This window comes from Cadophora gregata, assembly GCF_030347475.1.
Source record: "Cadophora gregata isolate MNR1 chromosome Unknown scaffold_5, whole genome shotgun sequence".
Taxonomy (NCBI): domain Eukaryota; kingdom Fungi; phylum Ascomycota; class Leotiomycetes; order Helotiales; family Ploettnerulaceae; genus Cadophora; species Cadophora gregata.
The window spans coordinates 2,398,559-2,424,569 of NW_026695928.1; the positions used below are offsets into that span (position 1 = coordinate 2,398,559).

A 26,011-nucleotide genomic window follows, 5' to 3' on the forward strand; every position below is an offset into this window, starting at 1 on the left:
TCTGTGATCTGTACCCAGATCTAGATCACCGCTCCCATTCCATCCATCTGTATTTCTATTCCCACCTGTATTTCCGTCTGTATTTCCATTTCCATTTCTACTTCTCTTTCCCACGCTGTATTCCCACCCCCTCACACCCTCTGCCCCTTCCTTCATTTCTCATTTCTCATTTCTCATTAAACTTCCCGACCGTAAATTTACCAGGCTAGCGAGCTAATCTTAAGTCTTACATATATACATACATACATACATACTTTCCGTATACGGAATTACTGTACAGTAAGATTACAGCCTAGCTAAAACTCAAAAAGGTAGGTGGTATACTCACTCACTTACTCACTCACTCACTCACTCATATACTCCCTCGTACCTACCTGTATGTATCCATCCTATCGACATACAATACATTACGATGCACACCAGTCCAGTCCAGTCCAGTCCAGTGCAGTCCAGTACCTATAGTAAGAGTAGGTAGGTGGGTGGGGATAGGGATGGAAACTCCTAGCTAGGCTAGCTCCCACTTTTCATAAGTTTTTTGTCATATTCAGTGGTGTATTGCTTGCTGGCTTTGAAGGCCCCCAAAAAAAAGAATAGATTTTCATTTTTTGATAGTCTGCGATGTTCAGACATACGGAGAAGAAGGGGAGTTTACGTGTATCTATCTAACTTTAAGTATGATTCATAAACCACCTGTAAGCAGAGCCTCCATTCAAGGTCGTCTTCTATCGATGATTTTGTGTAGTACCTAGGAAGAGGCGAAAGAGGAATCAAATCAAATCAAATCAAATCCATCAACCTATCATCATCCTCAACCACAATCAGCACACTCTAGCAAGCCTGTGCGATGCATTCTTGGAGAGTCAAGTCCAAAAGTAAGTCCAAAAGTAAGTCCAAAAGTAAGTCCAAAAGTAAGTCCAAAAGCAAGTCCGAAGCAAGTCCAAAGCAAGTCCAAAGCAAATCCAAAAATGGTCCAACACAACAAAGTGACGGCTTGGCCACGACTACCAGCCACGATTATCGGTTCCCCATCCTCCTTCGCCCATGTAGATCAAACTGTCAATACACAGTTCATGAGCAGTTATGGCAGGAACAACCTCGAACGTAACTTTTGGTGCCATATCGGCGACCGATGGTTGTGTTGTGTCAGGATTCTTGCCGTAGCGCCTGAAGAGGTGGTGCTTGAGAGCATGTGTTGCACCGTGACAGTAGCTTTTCTTGTGGAAGCGAAGATCTTCGAATCCATCACCGACCATCAGTTTGAGCGACTTCAAGTTGCGGAAGTAGGACATGTAACGACCCCAGTAATCCTTGTTGTACGAGCGGTCGCCAAGGTACTCTTTCAGGGAAACAATAACGTGGTTGACGCGCGCACAGGTGTGCTTGCCTCCTATCAATCTAACAAGCTTGAACAACTTCGTAGCAACACCGCCAGTATGGATGTAGAGTACGTCGTGGTCAAAGTTGAAAGGGACGTAGTAGTACTCTGGGGAGTTTGGGTGAGGAAATGCTTCCTCGTAGGCCAGCTTCGCAAGCGACCGCGAGTCCGAACAGGCATGCAGAAGACTAGGTGGGTTGGTTCTGGTCGTGATTCTGTCGAAGCTCTCGTTCTCATCTGATTGAAGTTGGATGTGGACTTGGCGACCTGCGAGGAGAGCATCAGTGATAGCATAACCCCAAATCTGGTTCCGGAGCTCTCCTGGTAGAGCGGTGAATAGTTCAAATACACGTCCATCGCCTGGGTTGGTTGATCTCCTGACAATGTTCATGATCTCTGCTGGGACTTGGTCAAGACCAGGGTAAGCAATAAGGAGCTTGACCTGGTTACGATCCCGGAGGTTGTCCTTTGCCCAAATAGCTAAGCCACTCTCAGTTCCCCAGAAAGTAGTCGGTGAGCGAGTAGATGGAATGCTCGGTGGGACAACTTTTGCAGCAATGACAACGCCGTTGGCTCCATTAGAACCATAAGTTGCATCAACCTTGGATTCGTTGGAAGTCCCAAGATTGACGTGAGAAGCGGGCATGACCTTCTTGGAATCGATCTTGAGAGCCTTTCGTTCAGCGGCTGCCTCATCAAGTGCAGAAATATACTCTCTACGAGTCTTCATGTCATGAAGGTAGCGACACTTTGGAAACGAGCAGCCACGCCGGGTCAGGTGCTTCTTGCATATCTCCTTGCTTGTAGTGTACTTCGTGTGCCATGCGCCGTTTACAATGGTATAGACTTCGGTGACGGGAGCGTCGGCGAAACGGATATTGGCATTATTGTTGTGGACATGTTTGGTAGGAGCAACACCATTTGTGACGGTAGAGGCCTCGGTAGGGGAAACGTTGGCGGTATGGACATCAGTGATAGAGACATTGCTGTGGTATTCGTGACTGCCAGGGCCGAAACCTCCAGCGCCTGGATGAATGGGAGATGGTGGAGGAGACAAAGGCAGCGTATTCTTCTGAACGACCTGTGTGTACCGTCAGTGGAGTCTCAGAGGCGAGAATCTATCAGGGACAAGAGCTGATCGTTAAGAGATACCGGAACGGTGTGAAATTACACTTTCTTTGGAAGTAAGATCACCAGCGTTAGAAGCAGGTGGAGTGATGACGCCACTGTTGACAGTCTTGACAGTCTGAGGAGCTTTGACACCTTTGGAAGACTTTCTCGCCTTCGATTGGCTATACTCCTTCTGTTGCTTGATACGTTGAGCCTTCTGCTTAATTTTCTCAGCAGCGAGCTTCTTTGCCTTTTCAGCCTGCTCCCGAGCAGCACGCTTAGCAGCAATTGCATCTCGGCGGTCATTGGCGTTGTGAACGTAGGGGCAACCGCCAAAGCGATTCTGCCGTGGACATCGGTTACCGCTGCTGTAGAGCCTGCAGACCACTTCGGAGACTTTGTAGACGTCCATGGCGATAGTTGCACGGATTTAGAGGGATCTGTGAGTGTCAATGAGCTGTTGAAAGAGATGCACTGGGAACTTGCCTGAAGGATGTAAAGGGCTGGTAGTTGTTATATTTGTAATTGAAAGATCTGGTCGAGCCTGACTGTTCCAAGCCAGAGGACACTGTTGACTGACTTGAGGACGAATGGGATGCGAACAGATGGGGACTGGAGAAGAAGATGAAAGTATCCAAAACAGAGAGTTGCGTATACAAGATGTCCTGTAACTTTTGTTGATAGACTGAGTCACAAATAGTAAATAGCTGGATTGGGTAAGAAAGGTTGGCTGAGCTGCTTGAAGATGTAGGAGAGGGAAGGAGTGCCCGACTTTGCTTCGCCTCTCAGCGCACTTCTGTCAACAACAGGAAAGGGTCAGAATAGTCTTACTATTGTCAACAGCATATGACTATATGCTGTGACGCAGCGCAGCGATAAGACGATTATTGCTAATTAACTCTTGAGATTTGCACCATAGCAAAGTAGATTTTGCACGACCTGCTTCTAACAAGTTGCGGACCATGAATGACGAAAGGATTTGCAGCAACCGAAGAGTGCAGTCAGCAACGTAGCCACAAAATAGCTGACAAGTAAAAGTCAAGTGGATAAAACGGTCGAAAGCAAGATATTGAAAGCTTGGCCAGAACCGAATCAAGTCATCTATGAACATAATTAATGAAACGAAAGGCATTATCACAAGCTCTTACTCCCTCAAGAGAGGGGGGATAGGATCAATTATCATATTAGGGATATGAGGTACAATTCCAATGGATAAATGACCTCAGTCTATGCTAGATGCAGACGTCTATGGTACATTTTTTTTTCTCTCGCTTAGAATTCATTCTCGTCACTCCCAGCTATGATGACATTATTGACCTTCAACACCATGCGACAGAGCTGCGTGGCCAACATCAACTGCTGTCTCTTTCCAATTAATGGATCGATGACAAATGCATCCCGCATGTCGTTGCTGCCGGTCTGCATGCAATCCACACCCAATCTGGTGTTCTTCTCAGTAACTTGTCTGCTTTTGATGCTGGCTAGGGTCTCAATGGGTGAGAGACCGGAGTTCTCGGCGAGGGCCATAGGTACAGCGTCGAGAGCATCGGCGAATGCTCGCATAGCGTATTGTTCGAGGCCAGGGGACTTGACTGCTGCGTCTTCGACGGCGAGGGAACAGGCAATTTCGGCGGCTCCTCCTCCATACACAACGCGGTTGTCTCTGACAAGATTTCGTACAACGCAAAGGGCATCATGAAGTGATCGCTTAGCTTCGTCGATGATCTGTAAAGGTTAGCAGTATGCTCCACATGCACCATAGTATTTCCTTACCATCTTGTTGCTTCCTCGGACAAAGACAGTGACAGCCCGGGTGTTCGCACACTCCTCGATCACCAGCATCTTCTCTCTTGTCGTACCAAAGCTCATCTCCCGTACGATACCTGCCTGACCAAGCTTCGCCGCTGAAAGGTCCTCGAATCTCGGTACTATTCTACCGTTGGTAGCAATAGCAATCAACTCGATTTCTGGACCTCCAACCCATCTGACAGCTGGAAGCTCGTTCTGTAACAGCAAGTGGTTTGCCTCGTCATCGAAACCCCACTGGCAAATAACAAGATTGGCACCAGTATCCTTGATCTGTTGAATCATCTCCGCAAACTTGTCCTTCTCGTAAGTCTGTAACTTCTTAAACTCCTCCACACTTGTAATGTCCAACTTGTGCTTCGTCTTTGGCTTCGGGGGCTCGAACGCACACGTCAAAATGGCGATCTTGGCATCGTGAACTTCGGAAGGCATCTGTGGATGGGAGAAGTCCTTGTCGACAATAACACCCTGAACCAACAGGGAATCCTCGAGCGATCCACCGACCTTGCCGTCAACCTTTATCAGATCAAAGTCAACATCCTTGCGCTCCAAATCCGCTACAGACAAGATAGCATCCACAGCGATGTTGGCAAACTGATCATGCGCTTTCGACACAATCTTGCTTCCCAAACTCGTTCTGGCGACCTTCACCAAGTTCTCCTTATGCGTCTTCGTGAACTCAATGACATCGGCAATCCTATCCAGCTCCGCAACAGCAATATCGCAAGCCTGGTCATATCCATCTGCTATCCGGATTGGGTGGATTCCCTTGTCGATGAGCTCTGCCGCCTGCTCTAATAACGCACCAGCCAAAACTACCACACCTGTTGTGCCATCTCCAATCTCGTCGTCTTGCGATTTAGAGAGCTCGACCAGTAGCTTTGCTACGTGATTCGAGATCTCCATTTGGCTGAGAATGGTTGCGCCATCGTTCGTAACTGTGATATCTCCATCGGACGAAATGAGGATCTTATCGAGGCCTCGAGGGCCGAGGGATGTCTTGACGATGTTCGCTACTGTCCTTGCGGCGATAATATGTGACTTGACAGCATCGGTTCCATGTACTCTCTTCTTCTTGCCTTGACTGGAATATGGTTAGCAGCTATGTTTGGCCGGTGTGGAAGCTTCTTACTCTCTGACAACAATGAATGGTCTGCCTTGCTCGTCTTTCACGACCGAAGCTATAGCTTGATTAGTAAACCATATGGCAGACTTGTACTTGAGGTTCCAGCATACCCTGGGACATATCAATATCTAAAAGACACCAGGTTAGCTCGAACTTATGAAGTGGTTGTCAGTCAACAGGAGGTGAAACATACTCATAGCCATCTTGGAGAAAGAAGCAGCCTTGTAAGACTGCAGAAATTATCGAAACACCTTCCTGGAGCAGTTCAGAAGCTTCAAAATTGAAATAGGACGTTGCCGTACACCTTCTCAGTCATGAACGCGTATGGTGGATTTCGTCGCGTTCTCAAAAAGCTTTCAAATTATTTAGTAAGGCGTCAAGGCATCAATATCTTAGCGCAAAGATCAGGTGACTTTCTCACCACCTATTCGACATCACCCTGAGCAAGAATTCCGCGCTTTCGTTCTAGGCAATCGAATATATGATGAAGTAAATACAGTAATACCGTTGCAAGAATGGGAATGTTTTGAGTATTCTTGGCAGTAAGAGACTTTAAATTCACTTCAATATGGCATGATTGCTTCTCCTGTTGTCATCCCCGTCCAAGTTTGCTCTTATCTCTGACTGCTTTCGAGGGTTCCTGAATCATTCACACTGATAATTTTCTATTTGTCGATTGAATGATTCTTCTTCTGCTCTCGCTATCGTTCTTTCGAAGTAAGAAGGGAGAAATGTATTCCTTGTGGCAGCCCCTTCTTTCACGTTACCATCTCGGAGTCGTATTACTCCTTGTATATGCAGCTAAGTGATGCAGCCACCATGCAGTATAATATCTATACTTGAATTCAAGATAACGCATGACATTCTATACAATGCTCAATGCTCAGCTCCAGTTGGAGGGTGATATCAAGCATCCTACATCACTTCGTCCATTTACCATCCAACAGACACTCCCTCTCAACCCACATCTTAGTCACCGGTCCCAAGTACTCCTTACAATCTCATCACAGAGAGTTCAGCACTCCCCCAGATTTCGCACCGCACCGCTCCGCTGGCGATCGCGTAGATCACTCTTCAAGATTGGCTTCCGGCAACCGATCCCGACGTGCACCTCCTTCCACACAGACATTTCCACCATCCACATGCATGTCTCCACACTCAACATCTCATCTTAACATGCATGCATATTGTTCTGTGCTGTACTTTAGCCTAGATGCACTCAAGGTCATGAGATGAATTTGGGGGCGGTTGGTAAGCGAATGGGTAAAAGGGAAAATACGAAGTGACTCCGTGAACCTTACTCGGTACGGGTAAAGTGATTGAATTCGTTGACGAACAAAACATAAGGTGCATGTGTTTACATTTCCTTAGTTTGTTGGATCGGGAAATCTGCAGTTTATGGTACTGTGGTTTCCGTTGCTGCTGTGGTGGAGCTATCCAAAGGTCTTGTTTCGCATGTCATGTTGACATTGGACAGTAAAGGTGGTAGAATCATCTTTCGGATCATTCTGAAGCCATCAAGTTAAGATTTCCTATCCTATCCTATCCAGACTATTTCAACCATCGAAATGAGTGCGCTTTATTGCAACTTTTATCAGACCAAGAGAATTGTTGGTCATCAGCTACAAGACTCCTTCTGACAGCTGTGATGAATCGAGTGGCTCTGCTTCGCGCTAATCTAGCAGTTGCTTGCAAAGTATGTTACGGAGAAGATACACCAAGGAAATAATCACAGGCAATTGTGAAGGCATTTGTTTTGATAAGCAGTTGCAGAACTCGCAGATACACCTGGAATCCGCATAAAGAGAGAGAAAACCACCTGCGATAACAAATCCAAAAATTTACAGCTTAGAAAATCAACAGCACATACGTCTGATCTCTGTGGCTCGACAAAAATACCGTGAATTTGGATGGCCAGTGGAATCTGATCAGACGCCTCCTCGAAAATCCCATCAGCATAAATCTTCAAAGCACGTATTTTGCAGATCCCATCAGCGATCTTCGGAGAAAATCAACATGCGCTCATACAGATCAAGACTATCATTTCGGTCTTAATAATAACGAAGAACTCTTCTTGTGTCAATCACTCGGTCCGGCTAATATCAAGTACCGAACTCACTGCACAAGCGGTAGTGCCCATCCCATCCACTCTCCACCACAAGTCTGTCATGTCATGTCCACGAGACCTAGCGACGACGGTACATGCTTTTAAGAGGGGACTATTGCAGCATTATATCCACGGAAGCCAGGCAATCGTACTCCGCAGTATTCGGAAGATCGTAAATCCAGGATGGATGGGGATATGTTGCGGGTGAGGAAGAAGTGTGATCGTCAAGACTCAAGCTATTGTGTGTTGTTCTGGTAAGCTTACATCCGTATTGTGGTTTTATGTGCTGAGTAGTAATGTTATGCTGCGGCGAGAAATCTGATATTGATAGGTATCTTCAGGGACTATTTATGCATGACTGTTGGATTCGTTGGAGAGACCGTTATCAATAGAAGGCACAGCTGTTCGCTTAGTCACAGGAGATCACTGCAATCATTGGTTCCCCAGTCCGCCTGTCACTTGCCTCCCCTTCCCTGGTCGTCTTGTGCTATCTCACCCCAGCTTTCATGCTCACCCTTAATCTATTTTCTCTGTTGCACAAGCATGCATCCTTGTGTCTATTACAATTAGTTGTTTCTGACCGCCTTGCTGTATTCTGCATTCGAGAAAGGTTCTAGTCGCTTTGTTTGCCTTTCAGGCAATTTTAAGTACACAGTATTAGGCATGGGATTGGAGAACAAACCCCGGGGATTTATTTTCACATTTTCACCTCAGTTATGAACAAAACAATCCTCGGACGCCGAAGCAAGTGGTGGAGAAAGTATGCCACATGTTCTTCTCCTTACAATTCTTTCGTTATTCGTACCTGTTGGTGTTTCCAATTGAGTAACCGTTCCCCTTGAGTGATGATTGGATGATTCTTTTCCCTTCTTCGTGGGATCGATGTCCTCGCCTCGCCTCGCCTCCTCGCCTCCCCTTTCATCAGACGAGGGCTCCGATGATTCGTCAAAGTCACGACCTGCAGTGGGACATCTGCAGCCCACCAAACTGGCGTCCAATCACAACAGTGTATATGTCCAGTTGCCCCCGCTGGCATTCCTCCCGTCTGGGCTCGTCTCCCTGGCCTGTCTCTTCCCCAGACAGGTCTCACGACTGTGCCTATCCGAGCCCATCAATAATGGAGCTATCTATTCGCCGTCGATACCAACGAATGCCGTTTGGAGTTCTGGATCCTGATGCTTCTGTTGCTACCGTGATGGTCTGTTCGCACTCGAATTGAATCAATGGAGATGGTTGTAACGGATGGAAGCACAGGGGACGCCGCACGTCTGCTCGATTCTAGTGGACGTGGAGCTAAGCTACTTCTTTGACCAGCCTACAGATACAACATTTACCTTTCTGGAACCTCTCGATACTTGTACCACACCTTCCTAGGGAATGCCCCAGTGAGATTATTTAGCTCACAATCATTAAGATGAAGACAGTTGCTCTGGAACTTTTCCACCAGGGACCTGGGGAAGTGGAGATGAGCTTGACAAAGCAGAGCTTCCTGATCAGGCTCACGGCGTGTTGCCTCCGTCACCAAAACGAGCCCAATCAGGAGGAAATTTCTCCAATGAACTGCGCATGAATCTCGAGAAAGCGGATCTCGTCCAACTTGCCAAGGACTCCCGCCACATTAAATCGGGTGAGGGGTAAGCAAGCGAAAAACATCCCAGACCTGTGGTTTGTGGACTTCATTATTTGACTGTCTGGCATGTAAAGCAGAAATCTGCTGGTGCAGGTGGGCTCTATCCCATCCCATCCCACCAGGGTTTAGGGACCCGCCCCCTGCCTGTCACTAATATCACCGTGACAGGCTTCACGACTGGGGTGCACTGGATGGAGATGCTGCCCGCAAATCCGGGGTGGCCAGCTTAAGCCTCTTTGAGCAATATAGGCTTACTGCTCCCGGGGCAGTCGCCTGGACAGGTGAACTGATGGCTGCACTAAGCAGTTCGACAGGGTGCGGATTCTGGCGCATGTCACATAAAGGTACGGCAGGCCCTGTGAGCGGGTTTTGTTCTCGGATGCTGCCCGTTCGACGTTGATTTCGATCTCTCGATATTTCGAGCATTGTCACGGCCGACAGAGCCATTCTCGACTATTTGTGTCGCCCATCATGGCCGATAAATTTGATGATGGCGCCAGTAATTATATGGTGGAATATGCTGGTGTTCACAGTCTGGATATGGTACGAGAAAATTGTCAGCCTTCCAGATACTAAGCTTGGTCCTAACATCGCTGGTAGAAACACTCAGAGGTGGAGGTCAAGATAATAAGGGGAAATGAGGCATTTAACGAAGCGATGATGAAGGAGCCTCCGAGGCCTTTCACTTCTGCAACACTGCAACTTTACGCTGCTTGTTTTATCGGCTTTTTCTGTGCCACGATGAACGGCTACGACGGATCTCTGATCAACAATCTCTTGGCAAACCGACCTTTTCTCGAGTACTATCACGGCCAAAATGCCGGGATCTGGGCTGGACTTGTAACGAGCATGTACCAAATTGGAGGCGTGGTATCGCTGCCTTTCATCGGACCATCAGCCGACACTTACGGACGTCGCTTTGGAATGTGGATAGGATGTCTTTTGATCATTGCTGGGACAGTCATTCAGGGTACTGCCGGTCCGGCTCAAGGTGTCAATCAATTTATGGGAGGTCGCTTCTTACTCGGATTCGGAGTCAATGTTGCCTCCGCTGCAGGACCGATGTACGTTGTCGAGGTCTCGCATCCGGCCTATCGCGGAATCGTGACCGCCATCTTTAATTGTTTCTGGTACGTATATCAGTTTGGAATGTGATACAGCACCATATTAACAATATTTCCAGGTTCACCGGATCAATAATTGCAAGCGGTGTAGCACGAGGAGGTACTGACCTTCCAGGAAATGTTTCCTGGAGACTCATTATTTGGTTTCAATTGATGTTTGCTGTTGTCATCTTCGTTGCCGCTTTCTTCTTACCAGAATCTCCACGATGGTTGTACGTCAACAACAAGCAAGATCAATCGAAGGCTATGCTCACGAAGTATCACGGAGAGGGCAATCCAGATAGTGAATGGGTTAAGCTTCAGTTGAACGAGTATGAGGAATTATTGGAGATGGATGGAGCGGACAAACGTTGGTGGGATTATAGGGCGCTTTTCAAAAATCGCTCCACTCGCTATCGTCTCATGTGCAATGTCTCGATATCTATCTTTGGTCAATGGGCTGGCAATGGTTCGTAGACATTCTCATTCTCATTCAATTATCCTAATTTTTCAATCACTAACAATCTCCAGCCGTCCTCTCATATTTTATGAGCAAAGTCCTCGACACCATCGGTTTAGACGACGAAGTCAAACAAGCAAACATCATCCTGATCAATAATTGCCAACAGTTCTGCTGGGCCCTCGTCGGCGCCAACTTGGTCGACAGAGTCGGTCGTCGACCTCTCCTCCTGTTCTCCAACATAGGCTGCTGTTTCGTCTGGCTCGCAATGACCACCTCCGCCGCCATCTACCAGAACTCCATTCCTGCCCCAACAGAAGCAGTCCCCGATCCAGTTGGCACGAACACCGTCGCTGCCACTACCTCGCTTGTTTTCATCTTCGTATTCGGCGCAGTCTATTCTATTGGTTTCACACCTCTGCAGGCTCTCTACCCCGTTGAAGTCCTCTCCTTCGAGATGCGTGCCAAGGGAATGGGATTCTCTGGTTTTGCCGTCGCTGCTGGTACGTTCTTTCCCTTTTCCGATTGACTACATCTCCCTCTTTCTCCGCAAAATAAATACTTACTCAGCTTTCAGCCCAAATGCTCAACCAATTCGCCTGGCCCGTCAGCATGGAGAAGATCGGATGGCACACATACATCATCTTCACAATTTGGTGCGGCATACAATCCATCGTCGTCTTCTTCTTCATTCCCGAAACTAAGAACCGCACGCTCGAGGAACTCGATGAGATTTTCGATTCGCCCAACCCGGTTAAGACATCGATTTCGAAGAAACGCTTGGGCTTCGATGCGTATGGCGAGGTTGTTAATATTGAGGATATGTGATTGTGAGTGCGAGGAAGTTTCGAGGTTGAGATTGGAATGGTGGTGGTAGAGGAGCGAGAACGGAAGGGTTTTGAGGAATTGATGAAGCGGGGACCTGTGAGGAGGATGCATGGTTTTATACCCCTTTTTAAATCGGACGCGGAGGTTTAAAGGACTATTATGAGAAGTCAAAGTGAGGAAAGGAAACTTTCGAAGGTGGAAAATGGTAACCTGACGCGAGTCCACGAGAGTACAAGATACACAGACCGTCAAGAGGCAATGAAGAGGAGGAAGTCGTGTGAAGTGGTGGCACTGGAATATGATCTCAACAAGAGGTCTGGAATGGAATTCCATCGGATACGATCCGACATGTGCATCTGTACAGTACACGACCATGACAAGCAAGTATCAAGGAAAGAAGCGGGAGTCGGACGGAATAGCAGGATCAGGAGCAGGAGGAGTTGGAGTAGGGTGTTTCTAGGCTATCATACCACATTATGATTTTTATACGTACGCCATTTGTTGCATAGGCATGGACTTCCCTCGGAATGGATAGGAAAGCTTGGATGGAATGGTTAGCCAGGTGCTATCAAGAAAATATCAGATACTGAAGGATATATGGCTGATTTTCATTCTGTGTTGAGTAAGTGATCGTTTGATACCTTTTGCAGTGTAGCCCATAAAGTGTATGAAATGGCCAAGCCATGAAGCTGTGGATGATATTATATGGCGATTGATGGTCAAAGAGTGACAATAAAGTTCAATTTGGCGGTGTAAAATAAGCGAAGCCCTGCTGAGGTTGTGTTTATGAAATAAGCGAAGGTTTTGTCGTGACATAAATTGTTCTTGAGGGTGTCCGTGAGTTCCCATAAGTAGATTCATGGTTTAATACGCTTCACTAAGAAGAAAGGCATCGCATTGGTGTGGTTTCCTTGGGTCCCTATCTTGCTATTTAAAGTCCTTGTTCTGATACAAAGGAAATTCATTATTTTCGGCCATAACATGTTGCACGCACCCGTTCCAAAGTCACATTCATTAATGTTGAAAAAGCATAATCAATCCTGGCGTACAGTCAGTCTCTCACGGGTCAACTCCTTGTTTGAATGTCTCCCTGATGAACCTGACTCAAAACGTCCCCTTTGGCAATCGAAGTCTCAAGCTGCTGTTGTTTGACATGGAGGTCTATACTTCTAGGGACGGCAGGCTAGTATGTTTTAGGGGTCTCGATAGCTACGTTCAAGGTGTGGAGCACGCGGTCAGCTCGGACGATGCTGGGACGGTGACTGTGAGGCAGTATTCGGCTTGTGGTACTCACGATATGGAAATGGACTGGTTCGGTGTCGCTTTCTCTCCCTGTGCTATCCTGTCCGACTTCGTGGTGCTGCGGCGGAGGTGGTGGTCTGTCAACGAGTCTTTCTATCACAGGCATACCATGTGCAGTCTCTCGGAGTGTCTGCTGCATGCCGACCAAAATGTCTCCGGGTCCATTAGGATGACACCAAACTGCCAAAATTTGGTCTTTCCGTGGTCCTGCACCAAGTCTCGCGATAGTTTTAGACAACCTCTGGGACCGAAAGAAAATATTTCACCCTTTCCCACATATTTTATGGCCCACGAACCCTTGTATTCAGAATTGGGGTCACGGCTCTTGCGGTATCTTCCTAGTTATTACAGAGATCATTAGAGCTTGTACGGTAGTTTTAAGGACAATGTATAAAGACTGATGGCACCTAATCGATAGTACCGTGAGAGCTTTGAGAACGTGTAATATTTGATCATCATCAACAAAAACTTGGGAATCGCATTGCAAGACTCCAACTCACCTTGAAGAGACTTTGGGATGCATGCATCGTTCAGATGAATAGCTGTTTGTAGAACAGGCTTGTTCTGAAACCGACTAAAGATGTCTCAGCTTGCTTTACTCAGAGGCGGAAGTTCCAGGCACCGGTCTTGTAGAACGGCCATCACACCGCTACTAATGGTTTCCTCCAAGAAGCCTATCCATGAAATATCGTTCGCACGGAGAGTAACACAAACTCCCGGCTGATCTCGCCCTGGTACCCAGAAGAGCTACAGTCCACCATCTTTTGTTTTGCCAGTGTATCTTAGCAGGTTGAGACCACACGAGATGGCATTGCCAAGTTCAGATCGCCAGCTCGGCTGCATGTTCCATAAGTTTCCAAAGGCTTCGTGGTTATCGTCCAGCAGTGCGCGAAGGAATTTTGCCTTCTGATTCGAGGCTTTCCACTCCAAAGCTGATTCCCGTAGGTGATTTATCATTGTGTTGGTCTGAAAAATCTCAATGACGCGAACTCTGCGGGCATTATATGTGCAGCTTGACACCTCAAGTCCCAGTCGCAGCTCAAGACTCTTCACTGAACGAATTTCGGGATTGTTCATCGTTTGCTCAATGAAAGCATTGTTCATCGATCGACCTTCTCTTAATTTCCACCCCTGCTGAAATCCAATAGCCATGTGAGGTGGTGTAATAGCTGCAGTGAGAGTTCGCACTTCCTGCTCCCAGCGAGCTTTTGCGGCCCCCAGGTGAGAGATAGATCCGCTGTTCCTCAACTGTTTCCTGATTTCCTCCAACCTAACCTGACATGTGTCATTGGATCTCAATTGGAAAGGTGCCCCGATGAGAAGAACGTCGCTTTCAACAAATGTCCTTGTGATAGCGCGACTTGCATTCTCGAACTCCCCGATCCTCGCCATCCAGTGACAAAAGACTTCCCTTTTTTCAACTTTCACCGCATTCAGTGATCGCATATCCCACGGGACTATGGTACCTCCACCATCATCATAACTGATAATCTCGCTCTCTTTACCTACCATGCACCTTTTCCACATTGGGCCCCAGATATCACCAAAGGTCACCGCGTTGGTGGAAAGAAATAGTGGAGGAAGATCTCTGACTTGGGTCATATCCGGGAAATACTTTGGTATGTCCGACAACCAGTTCTGGAAATCCTCAAGAACCCAGGCTTCCCTGCCACCTAAGAAATTACCGAGGCATGAAAATGTCCTTCGGCGAAATACGTAGTACTGTCTTTCAAAAAATGCTCCAGGAAGCACCACTGCTGTCACACTTTCCTTTCCAAGATTTTGCGTGTGTGTAGCAGCATAAGAGACCACTGCCATGTCTAGCAGGTGAACTGTACAACGCCACAGGTCCTCCATGAACATGCCTTGGAACTCCAAGCCGGCATCAGTCAGGATTTGTCGACATGTTGTTGACACATCCTTTGCGTAGGTAATCACATTCCCACCCAAGACCATTTTCGCCTGATCACATACTGTTTGATATAGACAGGATTCAAATTCACTTGTCAGTCTTTCAATTGTGCTACAGTCGATCCGAACGAGTCTGGCCACGTCGCGGCGCGTGCGATCCAAGACAAGCACGCTGATGAATTCTGTACGATGTTGCGCCATCTTCATCAGCTTGATATTTTCCCAGACCCTGGACATAATGTTTCTGCATTCGATGAGGTGTTTCAATTGGGTAATAACTTGGTCGTATATACCTGTGATCAAAACATGTTGTCTGTCTAGATTCCCTTGAGGGAGACTAGTAACTTGATCATTGGTTGCATCATTCGCGGCGTTCGTCACCTCGCCACAAAAAGCGAGTATCTCCGACCATTTAGATAATTCGATGGATGCGTTCTCGATAAAAGGAACCTCGAAGGTGATCCTGCTATTGAAAGCTTGATACTTTGTTCCGTCCTAGTACAATGATGAGAATGCTTATTCTACGATACTTGGTCACCAGAGTATGAGAAGTGGAGATGTAACCTGGGAAAGTATTCGCATGGATACTCTCATCATTCACCTTAGCCTAACATTGTTTAGTATTAATCCTTATCCTTAACTTCTGCCCTTGGGCTGAGAGCTGAGGTCTGATTATTGAAGTTGCAATAATCTATGAGACTCAATAACATGATTTCCAATGTTATCAACAAATTGTCCACATCCGCACTGAAGAGCCATTTGCACGTTTTCCCCAAAGTGATGCAGGCAGTCGTCAACCTCTTGCACCTGCCTTTGGAAACGCGCTGTCGTCTTGCCAGAATCAAGCGTCTCTTCAATTACGGGTCGCAGCTCTATCCAGCTTTGCAGGGCAACAAAAAGCACAGCTGGTAGATCCATTTGAAGGGTAGATGAGAGGGCGTCTATATACGATTGAACGTCTTCGGAGATAGCGATTGGAGATATGTGGAATATCGGCAGGTGGGCTTTCAAGACTTGGCTCATGGCAGTGAGGCATTCGACTGTGGAGTAATTGATACCAGTAAGGAATCCTCCAACAGTTGTAAAGACGGCGTGGAGCGTATGTGCAGGAAATTCAATCTCGTGGGAAGAATCTGTCTCGACAATGATGCCACCTTCAAGCTTGGATCCAATCCTTGCAAGGCGATTGCGGAATCCAGTTGACGAAACATAAATCTCCAGGTTCTTTGGCGTCCCTGGGAAGAGGAGCCACACCTTCTTGCATCTACCAATGGTTCTGGCCAATCCCCGTTGAAGAATATCTAAGTCAAATCAGCTCAAAGATATCTAGATTAATGCAAAAGCCTACCGTGATGAAGGTCAACAAATGAGCCTTTTGGCGTTACGTTGATACCAACTTTGAAGCGCTCGGTACAGACATGGTGGGTCGACTGGAATTGCAGGGGCGGTTGCATTAGAATTTCTGATGTATCTGGGGCCCATACATTCAGCAAAGAGTATGTCAACTGCCGCGGAGCCGTGGTTGTAGCCTGGTACAAAGCAGCAGCTGCCATTCGGAACTTCTTGTCCTCGAGATCGGATTTGGCAGATCGCTTCCGTTGAATAGATTGGTCATTACTTCCAAGCTCAGGAGGCACTTCTTCATCGCGAAAAACCTGATAGTCTGTGGATTTCCGTATCGCACTCAGCACTAGGGTATATATTGTCTCCTCTGAGAGTTGCGTTTTACACGTGTACAAGGTGGGTGGCTGACCATTCCAGAGTGAGATAGTGTGCTCATCTAGCGATGACAAATGCTTGATTCCATTCTCAAATTCCAACGGACATTTTGATGCCCAGTCATGTTTTTCTATGTCGAGATAGGCTGAGAGCTGAGGGTGAGGCGGGTGCTTTGGCGGTGGGCACTGATGGCTGCGAATCCGCGCGACAACCTTTCCACACAGCTTACAGACAACCTTCTTCTTCAGACACGACTGAATGTGCTCTGTTAGATGGCCGGTATCGGTTGTCTTGTCGCAATGCGGGCAGGTGACCTTTGATTTCGGCATTGATGTCCTGTGTGTGGTCATGAAGCCGTGGCATGTTGAGGGGAAGCCCGCTAAAGTCCGCCAAATGGCGGGCTCTGGCGTGCTAGGTCGCTGGTTGGCATGGTAACCAAATAGCAGTTCACTCGTAAAGATAAATGAGACCACGAAGACAAAGGCAAGATTAGCTATAGTACCCTCATCAAATCATTACTCTGATAATGTTTCTTAATACTTCTTTATTACTTTAGATTTAGAAGAGCCTCAATTATCAAAATGTCATCCCTACCTACTATCCTAGTAAGGCTTTAGGTGGGTGTAGTGAGTATCAACCTATTCAACAGCTCTTGATACTAGGAATACTCATTTACAAGATTGGCACTATCCCTGGGACATCACATACTTCCAAAATAACCTGATCTACACCCTCTGTGCGCGGGATAGTATACATTATTGGAAAATATCAAGACAATGTTTCGCCATAATCATCGTAGCTATCGAATTCATCGTACTCTGCTGTAAAGTGTGTACTATGAGATAAACATAGCTTAGGCGGCAAATTCCTGCGCTCGCCTCTTGAACCTGATTCTGGCTCCGGGTGGTGGAATACCAACCTCCAACAACCACACATGAGCCGGTCGTTTGCCCGCATAGTCGATGGGGAAATCAATATCGTAGTTCATGAGTACATAAGCCACAATCATCTTCAACTCGTAGTCGACCATGAACCGCCCTGGACATGAGTGCTTACCATGACCAAAAGGCAAATATTCAGGCCCTGTTGACACAAAGGTCAAGCCATCTGCCGCATTCTCTTCGGCCTGCGTGGAAGCCTCACGCTGCCTTGAAAACCGGAAAGGATCGAACTTTAATGGGTCTGCGAACTTCTCCTCATCGCACTGAGCTGGTTGAGCGAGAAAGGAGAAAATCGAGCCTTTGGGAAGTTTGATCCCGTCATCAGTGACGACTCCGTCCTTCATCACTTTCCGCATCATGGTCCGATTGCCAAACAAGTTGAGACGCATTGTTTCGCGAGAAACACTGTCAGTCTTGGTCATCTGGGCGAATTTTTCTTTCGTCCAGCCTGCCTCGTCACTACCCAGAACTCGGATGACCTCGTCTCGTAGAATGGTGATGGTGTTGAATTCGGCATCCGAACCAATGATGTTGAGTAACATGTTGGTGACTGTTATGGTGGTCTGATGAATGCTCACAAAGTTGGCCGCGCAGAGACGCTTTGTCATGATGTCGAAGTCCACAAGCTCTCGGGGTCTCTTCTTTTCAGCAAACCGCATCATCATTTGTACATGGTCGCGTGGCTCCGGGTGGGCTGGATCGTCTTTCTCGTACTTGAGACCTTCCAATCGCTCTTGATACAGCGGTCTGAAATATTTTTTGATCTTGTCAATGTTTCGGTGCGTGTTCCATCCCACGAGTCGGCCAACAAGCCATCGTAGCATGCGAGGTGCTGAATTTCCAAATATGGCGCCCAACATCAATCCATCGATGATACGGTAAGTCAGATCGAGGTACTCATCGTTGCGGCATAGTGGGTAGCCAACGGTGAAACGGCTAGAAGCCTGCGCTGCTATCTTTCTGAGCGTTTTTTCCAGTGGCACTTCTGTCCAGCTTTGGCTGTTGGTACCAAAGTGCTTGTCAAAAGCGTGCTGCAGCTCCTCGTCCAATGCAGGAATGAGACTTTGCAAGACACTACTGAGTTGCGTCTTCACCAATGTGAATTGCCATCCATCTCCCCAATATCTCGTATGGCCGAGACTATACTGGGTCTGGTTGATCTCAATAAATGCTTGTGTTACGCTGAGAACGTCGTTTGGTTGTCCTTGAGCCCACTGCAAGCAGCTCTCAGGCAGTATGATCTCCATGCCGAAGCCAAACCCCGGCACTAAGACCACCTTTCCTTTCTTGGAGTACTTTCCAAATGTTAATGAGGTTCTATTCACTGTCACTACGTAATGCGTGCTTACATTGTGGTAGGCCTCTTTGTACAAGGAAACGCAATCTGAGTAGTATCTCCATCTTGTTCGAAGGCTGAATCTTCTCCGACCAACGGGCTCTCCTACCAATGGCAGGTCTTTAGGGTATGTGGCAGAAGACGACACGGCTCGGTGGAGAACGAAGATGACGGTAAAGATGCCAGCAACCGCAGCTAATGCGGCGTAGTTGATAGTGCTTGGGAGATGGGCTACTAGGGATGCCATTGTTGCGGTCAGGCGGCTTCCAGAGGGTTCTGGAATGCACAGCTTCGAAGTTTGAAAAGAATGTTTGAAAAACACGTTCGCTACTCGAAAGAATATTTGTTGTTCTGTTTCCAGGTCTTTTCGCATATGACATAGTGAAATCTGACCAGTATGTCCCAAGAAAATCTCGCGAGGGCGTCACGGATTATTACGGACAATCACGGAATATGCAGGTATCCGGAAACAGACACATCGTATACTCCATATGGCACACCCCTTCCCTACCGCCAAAATTACAGTATGTACTCAGATTTATGCAGCAATATCTACATTTTTCTAGCAATTTTTCCTTTCAGAACAATTTGCATGCCAAACGTCAATGGAGAACATTTCCAAACCCATCACGCTAGAATGCGGTCTCACGCTTCCCAATCGACTTGTGAAGGCAGCCATGGCCGAGAATCTCGCAGGCCAGAATAGTCTGCCGAATAGTAAGCACTTACTAGCAGCATACAACAAATGGTCACAAGGAGGATGGGGATTGGTGCTAACAGGTGAAGCTGAATCCTTCTGTTTAAAATCAATTCCACTCACTTGGCAGGCAACGTGATGGTAGACTCAGCATACCGCGGAATATCTTGCGATGTTGTGATAGACAGCTCCATACCGAAGGAAAAAGTCATTTCAGCTTGGAAAGGGTGGGCAGAAGCCTGTTCAATGAATGGCACCAAAGCGATTGTCCAGCTGAACCATTCCGGCCGGCAAACCCCATGGCGTACAGGTATTGCTCCCAGCGCTATTCCACTCGACTTTGGCCGCGGTATTCTACCCTACATAGTCAACACCCTAGTATTTGGCACGCCTCGAGAGATGAGTATCGAAGATATTCAAAATGTGGTACAAATGTTCCGGGAGGCGGCATGTCTTGCTGCCGAGGCAGGCTTCGCCGGTATCGAGATACACGCTGCCCATGGTTATTTGCTAGCTTCCTTTTTATCACCTATTTCCAATCATCGTACCGACGCCTACGGAGGGTCGGAGTCAGGAAGGGCGAGAATCGTCGTTGAAGTCATCCGTGCCATTCGAGTCGCAGTCCCTCCTTCGTTCTGTGTAGGCATCAAGCTGAACTCCGGCGATCACCAGTCTGATTCTAGCATGAGTCAATGCATTAGCCAAATCAGCTCGATCATAGAGGCTGGTGTTGACTTCTTGGAAATAAGCGGGGGCACATTTGAGAACCCTAGCTTCTCTACAGGTAGTACTGCGAGCGACGCGGCTCAGCATCCGCAAAAGAATGGACGCGAAGGCTTCTTTCTTGACTTCGCGAGCGCTATCAGGGCCAAATTTCCTCGGGTTCCACTTATCGTCACAGGTGGTTTCCGAACTCGTCGAGCAATGGAAGCAGCCGTCAGAGATAGCAGCTGTGATATGATCGGGCTAGCTAGACCAGCTGTGATGAATCCGTCACTACCCAAGGATATAATATTGAATTCACAGGTCCAGGTGCAACATGCCGTGGCATGCGTGAAGGCAATCGAAGAATCCCGCTTTTCTAAGTGGGCTGGTATCAAGGCCATTGGCGTGGGTGCCGAAACTGTGAGTTTTATAGCAGATCAGCATGTTGTAAGCTGATTTGGTTGGTCCAGGGCTGGTACACGAAAAGAATATATGAGCTTGGCGACCAATTACCTTGAAATTAGAATACAGCTTTGACTCATTTGGAGGTCGAGACTCGAGCGTTGACAGTGGGGTTTCAGAAGGCAGACGCTGGAATACTCAGTGGGTGTAGGAGTGGCCGTGTTTAGAGAGGGCCGACCGCGGTTTACTTTGCAACGTCTGTTATATGACTTAGACGAACTGTCGGCAGATTTTGGACCGAAATCGTTAAGATTTCAAGGCATCAGAACGCTTTTGGAACTCAAGTTGCTTAACATCGTAACATTTTCGCAAAGTCATGTGGTTGAAGACGAGAACGAGTCAAACTAGAGTAATGATGACGACGCCTGCATATTAATATACATATATACAGATATTTCTATATGATGTTCTAGATGTGACCGAGTTATTCATCCAGAATTGATCAGAGCCCACAGTCCATGCGGGATTGTATCTCTGCAAGTCACGCAAAGAAGAGACTTAGCTCGGAATAAATGTCGTCAAGGGAAGTTTTTGTCGATTCAAGTACGCTATCTTACATCTTTCACATCCACGATTCTGCCTGTCATCTAACCCGTACAAAATTGTATCCACCTTGGGACTAGCAAGGGATCTGAGCTGTGATCCCTTATACTCTTCCCATAAAGCCTTGAGGGGTGAATATCTTGCTCGCAAGGGAGATAAGGCCACCAACGAGCAGCATAACGCCACTAAAAATGGATACTTCCAAGAAGCCTCCATACCTCGCAATAAGCGCTCCATTGACAGGGGGACCTATCAGAGCCGCGAGCCCAGCAAGTGCCATACCCATTCCCATATAAGTACCTATGTCGCGAGCATCTTTAGGACAGACAGTAAAAGCTGCAGACCCTCCCGAGATAATTGTCCCCGATGTGAAGCCGAATGCAATCGAGTATATGATCAGCCCTGCAGTGGTTGTGGCTTGGTTCAGACAAAGGACTACCACACCAGTCGCTAGACCAGCGAAAGTGAAAATATTTAACGGGCCAAATTTGTCAGCCAGCACCCCGGGAATGACTCGGCCAAAAGTAGATGAAGCGTTGATGATGGCGAGCAAGTAAGAGGCAAGTGTTGGACCCATGCCTCTAGTCACCGCGTAGGTCGGAATGAAGAACAGCGGAGTGAACATGCCGAGGAACATGCAAAATAATGAGATTATGAGAAGGTCATATCTCACACTGCGGAAAGCAGATCCGATGAAGAAGGTAGTTGTCCGAGGCGGCAGGCGAGCTTTTATGGTGATGCAGGAAATAGCCATGAGCGGCGTGATGATGAAGGCAATAATCCGAACGGACCATCCAAAGCCAATAGACGTGCTGTTGAGCATTTTCGAAAGTGCAATGGGTATGACCACACCACCGATGGACGAACCCGAGACTGCAACCCCCAAAGCAGCGGATCGTTTCTTGTCGAAGTATTGTGACACCGCTGCTAGGGCAGGAAATTGGACCAGGCCCATGGCAATTCCCATTAAAACACCTTGTACAAGCATGAAATGCCAATATTCTATCCAAAATGATCAGTCTTCGGTACAGAAGCGAAGCAGGGGAGAACAATCGACGTTTGCTGAGAAAACCTGAACTCACCTGAACACAAACTCATCATCATCATACCAAAGACGTAGGCGATTGCAGCTGGTCGAATAATCTAAGGATAGGTCAGCCAAGTGCACATCTTCTCAGGCAGTACGGCTGATCACATACCCACGCGCCATAACGATCGAAAAGAGGACCACCCAAAGCACCGGCTGCAAATTGGAGCAAAGCAGACAGAGAACCGATCCACGCAACTTTGTCTGGAGATTCGCCACGGAGCTGGTGTGTGAGGTAATATTCTTGAAAGACACCGAAGGAGTTCGAGAAGCCAAGGGCGGAGAAGAAGATGCAAGAGGCTCCAACAGCAACCAACCAGGCTTGCAAACCTCCATCTGGTGCTTTGCCAACGTCGTGGGTAGCAGCAACTACCTCTGCGGAGTGACTATCGAGTTCCACAGCCGGGATTGGTTTGTGCTCGCTGACGTTCAAGAGAGATTCCTCCATTGCTGCCGAGATTTGTGTCATTTTGAGAAAGGAGTGATGTGATGTCGATATCTGGTTCGTTGATTCAACAGAAAGAAGTGTAATGCGTGAAGGGGAAACGTGGTGGGAACAGAATGTAGAGAAGCGAAGGTAAAGTGTAGCTCAGACTCCAGATTCCAGTTATTAAATCATATACTTTCAGATGCAAGAAGTTAAGTGAATGAACTCCATCAAAGGAGCTATTCCAGGCCTATGTCCGTCGGACTCGGACCCGCAGTACGCGAGCCCGACCCCGAACCCGAGCCCGACCCCGAGAAAGTCATAGATAGGCAGGCCAACAACCAACAAAGGCCTTCGCCTGAGATCAGCCAGAGGATCGGCTCATGGCGGCAGAAACATCTTCAGCAGGACCAAAGTCTCGAGTCTGCGTTCCACTTACAATTTTCCTGAACATCTCCAATCCGGTGCCGCGTCTGTCAAATTCTGTCGAATCTTGCTCTGCAGTAAGACATTAGGCCAGGACGACAGCAGCTATGTCCGAAACTGAACGTCGGCGGCGAAGAGCCCCTATGTAAGTATATGACGCTCACACGAGTCAATGCTCTCTGGGAACAATACTGGGTACTAATCAAGATGTACTACACAGTTCTTGTACACTGTGTAGACGGAGGAAGATCAAATGCGATAGAGGCATGCCATGCAGTAACTGCGTCCGTTCCAGAAATGGAACGTGCGCTTACGACGACGGCGTCAAGATCAGCCCTTCTCTACAATCACGCCATAGTGATCGTGGTGCTCATGCTGGGATTCCGGCAACGTTGGTCTACGAATCTACGACGACGCCCACCGAGAGTCCTTCCAGCGCAACCAGCCCAGCATCCGCTCCTGGCCATCAGTCAAGGAGTATCGTGGCAGCCTCAACAGCTGCATCGACAGTTTCAAGCGATTCCGTAGCGCTATCTCGCCATGGAGTCACCACTTCTGTCGTCGAGCGTCAGGCTTTTATGGAAACATCGCAATCTCGTCTCGCTGGCGTTTTTCATGTCCATCATGAGAGCTCACTGCCGGGCCAGGCTCACGTAACCCGAAGTGTGGGGCATAAATCACGCCTTTTTGGCCAAAGCCATTGGATCAATGGAGTTATACTCGTAAGTATTTGCCTCATTCCTGGTCTATGTTGTATCTCGATCATTGACGATCGACATAGTTTCATAAGCTTTTCGACAAGATGGAGCCATTAGTTCGAGAAGAAAACTCGAAAGCTTTTGCTGGCATGCAAAAATGTAAAGCTCTGGCGAAAGTTATCAAGTCGCAGCGAGAACCACAGTGGCCACCAGTGATTGCAGGCCTGCCTTCAAAAGATGTTTCCGATGAGCTCATTGACTGTTACCTTAACACGAGTGAGAACCTCTACCGAATTCTTCATGTACCTTCTTTCAGAAGAGACTACGAGGCCTTCTGGATTCAAGATTCTGCACCTGATCCGGTATTTATGATCCAACTCAAATTGGTTCTGGCAATTGGATCCATTACCTACGACAATAATTTCTCCCTGCGCGCATCCGCCATTCAACTGGTCTACGAAGCCCAACATTCGCTTTCCAAGCCGGATTACAAGTCACAGCTGAACATTCGATATCTACAAGCAAACCTTTTACTTCTACTTGCCCGAGAAATAGTAGGTGTGAGTGAAGATCTGATTTGGATTACGGCTGGGGCGGTTCTCAGAACAGCAATATATATGGGACTTCATAGAGATCCTGCTGGATTCCGATTATCAAAAAGAACAGCTTTCGCTACTGAGATGCGCCGAAGAATCTGTATGTACTCTTCTTTACCACTTATTCTCCAGAACCCAGGATCTCAGTTTCGCAGACGTGTCTTCGGATCATGTTGATCTCGATAGTTCCCTTGTCCCAAAGGTTAAAACATTTCAGCGCTAACACTCAAAAGGGAACACGGTCCTGGAAATGTGTCTCCAATCGAGCATAACTTCTGGGGGACCACCCCTCATTTCCCTCCAAGAATTCGATACTTTGCCGCCCAGCAATCTTGACGATGACCAGTTGACCGTCGCCGAAGAACCAGTGCCCAGACCAGAGCATGAGTTCACTCAAGTATCCGTTGCTATAGCCCTTCGAAAGACACTTCCTGTCCGCCTGGCAATTGTGAAGTCCTTAAATTCGCTCCGCAGTGGAACTTACCAGGAAACACTACGTTTAGATGCAGAGTTCAGGACATCGTACATGGAACTACGTCACACCTTCCAACGATTCTCAAACAATGGCACTCCTCCTTCTACATATGACATCCGTGTAGTGGATTTTATCACGCATCGCTATCTCTCGGCCCTCCACATCCCATTTCTTGGCCCCGCGCTAAGGGAGACAATGTATGCATATTCCAGAAAAGTAGTGATTGAGACGTCTCTCAAGATCTGGTGCGCAGCTCATCTATCCTCGGCAGCGCTTATGGCCCGCGACAGTACGTCAACGCCAGAGAAAGATAATTTAGCACGACTGACTATTTGCGGCTCTGGATTCTTCCGCACCGTTACGCTACAGGCGAGCCTTCTCATAGCAGTAGAGCTCCAGGCCCAGCTACGTGAGGAGGAAGATTCAGGTCCTGTTCCCCTTCGACCCGATCTCTTTTCCGTGTTGAAAGATGCACAAGCGTGGTCCTTGCGGTGCGTTGAGGTCGGGGAAACTAACTTCAAAGGTTATTTGTTGATGTGTGTTGTTGTTGCACAGATCAAAGGGCTTATACAAGGGACGGCGAACGAAAATTTTGCTGAGCTGTTAGTGCAGGCTGCAGAGGAAGCGGCGCAGACATGTCTGCCTTTGTTGGAAGACAGGGCGACTCGGGAACAGGCCAATGGGGCTACAGAGGATATCTACAATGTCATCCCGAATCAGCCTCAGGCTGATGTTATGGAGGACTGGGACTTCATGGTAAGTGACAACTCATCAAAAGCATAAAGCATTTCCCTCATCCGTTGGGTTCCCTGAAAGTAACGTCGTTTAGATGTCAGATGTGCTGTTCAATTACGGTGCAGTCGATCCTATGAGCTGGGGGTTGGATGAGATGATATCACATGAGTCAGTAGCATACTGACGAGGCGCCCAAATAGCATAGCAGCAGCAGAGTGCAAGTGCCTCGAAGACATTTCTCTCATTGGGAATGCTAGAAGCAGGTGAGAAATGAGAAACGGGAAGCATCTTTGAGATTCCGATCACCATAATACAACTGGGCTTACTCGCAATAACAGGCATCTAAATATGAAATCTTTATGTGAGAAACCTGATGGCTATGGTACGTTGACATTTGTCCGGATAG

General features: G+C 47.6%; 10 protein-coding genes across 10 annotated transcripts; 4 read left to right on the forward strand and 6 right to left on the reverse strand.

Moving 5' to 3' along the window:
* Positions 1 to 1,001: 1,001 nt before the first annotated feature.
* Positions 1,002 to 2,897, reverse strand: ONS95_011574 (uncharacterized protein; the record flags this gene model as incomplete). The annotated part of the gene is made up of 2 exons (XM_058505201.1): positions 1,002 to 2,456; positions 2,547 to 2,897. The coding sequence occupies 2 exons, from the start codon at positions 2,895 to 2,897 to the stop codon at positions 1,002 to 1,004; spliced, it is 1,806 nt and encodes a 601-aa protein (XP_058359758.1).
* Positions 2,898 to 3,757: 860 nt separating this feature from the next.
* On the reverse strand, positions 3,758 to 5,620 carry CCT5 (T-complex protein 1 subunit epsilon; the record flags this gene model as incomplete). The annotated part of the gene is made up of 5 exons (XM_058505202.1): positions 3,758 to 4,210; positions 4,259 to 5,375; positions 5,424 to 5,472; positions 5,528 to 5,545; positions 5,611 to 5,620. 5 exons carry the CDS (start codon positions 5,618 to 5,620, stop codon positions 3,758 to 3,760), a joined length of 1,647 nt encoding a protein of 548 aa, XP_058359759.1.
* Positions 5,621 to 6,274: 654 nt separating this feature from the next.
* On the forward strand, positions 6,275 to 6,592 carry ONS95_011576 (uncharacterized protein; the record flags this gene model as incomplete). The annotated part of the gene is made up of 1 exon (XM_058505203.1): positions 6,275 to 6,592. The coding sequence occupies one exon, from the start codon at positions 6,275 to 6,277 to the stop codon at positions 6,590 to 6,592; it is 318 nt and encodes a 105-aa protein (XP_058359760.1).
* A 2,002-nt stretch (positions 6,593 to 8,594) lies between these two features.
* On the forward strand, positions 8,595 to 12,692 carry ONS95_011577 (uncharacterized protein). The gene is made up of 6 exons (XM_058505204.1): positions 8,595 to 9,247; positions 9,323 to 9,697; positions 9,755 to 10,284; positions 10,338 to 10,726; positions 10,789 to 11,220; positions 11,295 to 12,692. The coding sequence occupies exons 2-6, from the start codon at positions 9,626 to 9,628 to the stop codon at positions 11,543 to 11,545; spliced, it is 1,674 nt and encodes a 557-aa protein (XP_058359761.1). The 5' UTR covers positions 8,595 to 9,247; positions 9,323 to 9,625; the 3' UTR covers positions 11,546 to 12,692.
* A 902-nt stretch (positions 12,693 to 13,594) lies between these two features.
* On the reverse strand, positions 13,595 to 14,803 carry ONS95_011578 (uncharacterized protein; the record flags this gene model as incomplete). The annotated part of the gene is made up of 1 exon (XM_058505205.1): positions 13,595 to 14,803. One exon carries the CDS (start codon positions 14,801 to 14,803, stop codon positions 13,595 to 13,597), a length of 1,209 nt encoding a protein of 402 aa, XP_058359762.1.
* A 253-nt stretch (positions 14,804 to 15,056) lies between these two features.
* ONS95_011579 (uncharacterized protein) lies at positions 15,057 to 16,827 on the reverse strand (the record flags this gene model as incomplete). Its single annotated transcript, XM_058505206.1, has 2 exons — positions 15,057 to 16,059; positions 16,107 to 16,827. 2 exons carry the CDS (start codon positions 16,825 to 16,827, stop codon positions 15,431 to 15,433), a joined length of 1,350 nt encoding a protein of 449 aa, XP_058359763.1. The 3' UTR covers positions 15,057 to 15,430.
* Positions 16,828 to 17,215: 388 nt separating this feature from the next.
* On the reverse strand, positions 17,216 to 19,143 carry ONS95_011580 (uncharacterized protein). Its single transcript, XM_058505207.1, has 2 exons — positions 18,768 to 19,143; positions 17,216 to 18,713 (listed from the first exon to the last, which is right to left on the reverse strand). The coding sequence occupies exons 1-2, from the start codon at positions 19,125 to 19,127 to the stop codon at positions 17,331 to 17,333; spliced, it is 1,743 nt and encodes a 580-aa protein (XP_058359764.1). The 5' UTR covers positions 19,128 to 19,143; the 3' UTR covers positions 17,216 to 17,330.
* Positions 19,130 to 21,025, forward strand: ONS95_011581 (uncharacterized protein). Its single transcript, XM_058505208.1, has 3 exons — positions 19,130 to 19,534; positions 19,582 to 20,576; positions 20,627 to 21,025. The coding sequence occupies exons 1-3, from the start codon at positions 19,360 to 19,362 to the stop codon at positions 20,672 to 20,674; spliced, it is 1,218 nt and encodes a 405-aa protein (XP_058359765.1). The 5' UTR covers positions 19,130 to 19,359; the 3' UTR covers positions 20,675 to 21,025.
* A 116-nt stretch (positions 21,026 to 21,141) lies between these two features.
* ONS95_011582 (uncharacterized protein) lies at positions 21,142 to 23,180 on the reverse strand. Its single transcript, XM_058505209.1, has 4 exons — positions 23,115 to 23,180; positions 22,361 to 23,027; positions 22,244 to 22,304; positions 21,142 to 22,163 (listed from the first exon to the last, which is right to left on the reverse strand). The coding sequence occupies exons 2-4, from the start codon at positions 22,715 to 22,717 to the stop codon at positions 21,265 to 21,267; spliced, it is 1,317 nt and encodes a 438-aa protein (XP_058359766.1). The 5' UTR covers positions 22,718 to 23,027; positions 23,115 to 23,180; the 3' UTR covers positions 21,142 to 21,264.
* ONS95_011583 (uncharacterized protein) lies at positions 23,181 to 25,948 on the forward strand. Its single transcript, XM_058505210.1, has 5 exons — positions 23,181 to 23,246; positions 23,322 to 23,823; positions 23,883 to 24,495; positions 24,629 to 25,626; positions 25,700 to 25,948. Exons 1-5 carry the CDS (start codon positions 23,209 to 23,211, stop codon positions 25,787 to 25,789), a joined length of 2,241 nt encoding a protein of 746 aa, XP_058359767.1. The 5' UTR covers positions 23,181 to 23,208; the 3' UTR covers positions 25,790 to 25,948.
* Positions 25,949 to 26,011: the final 63 nt, after the last annotated feature.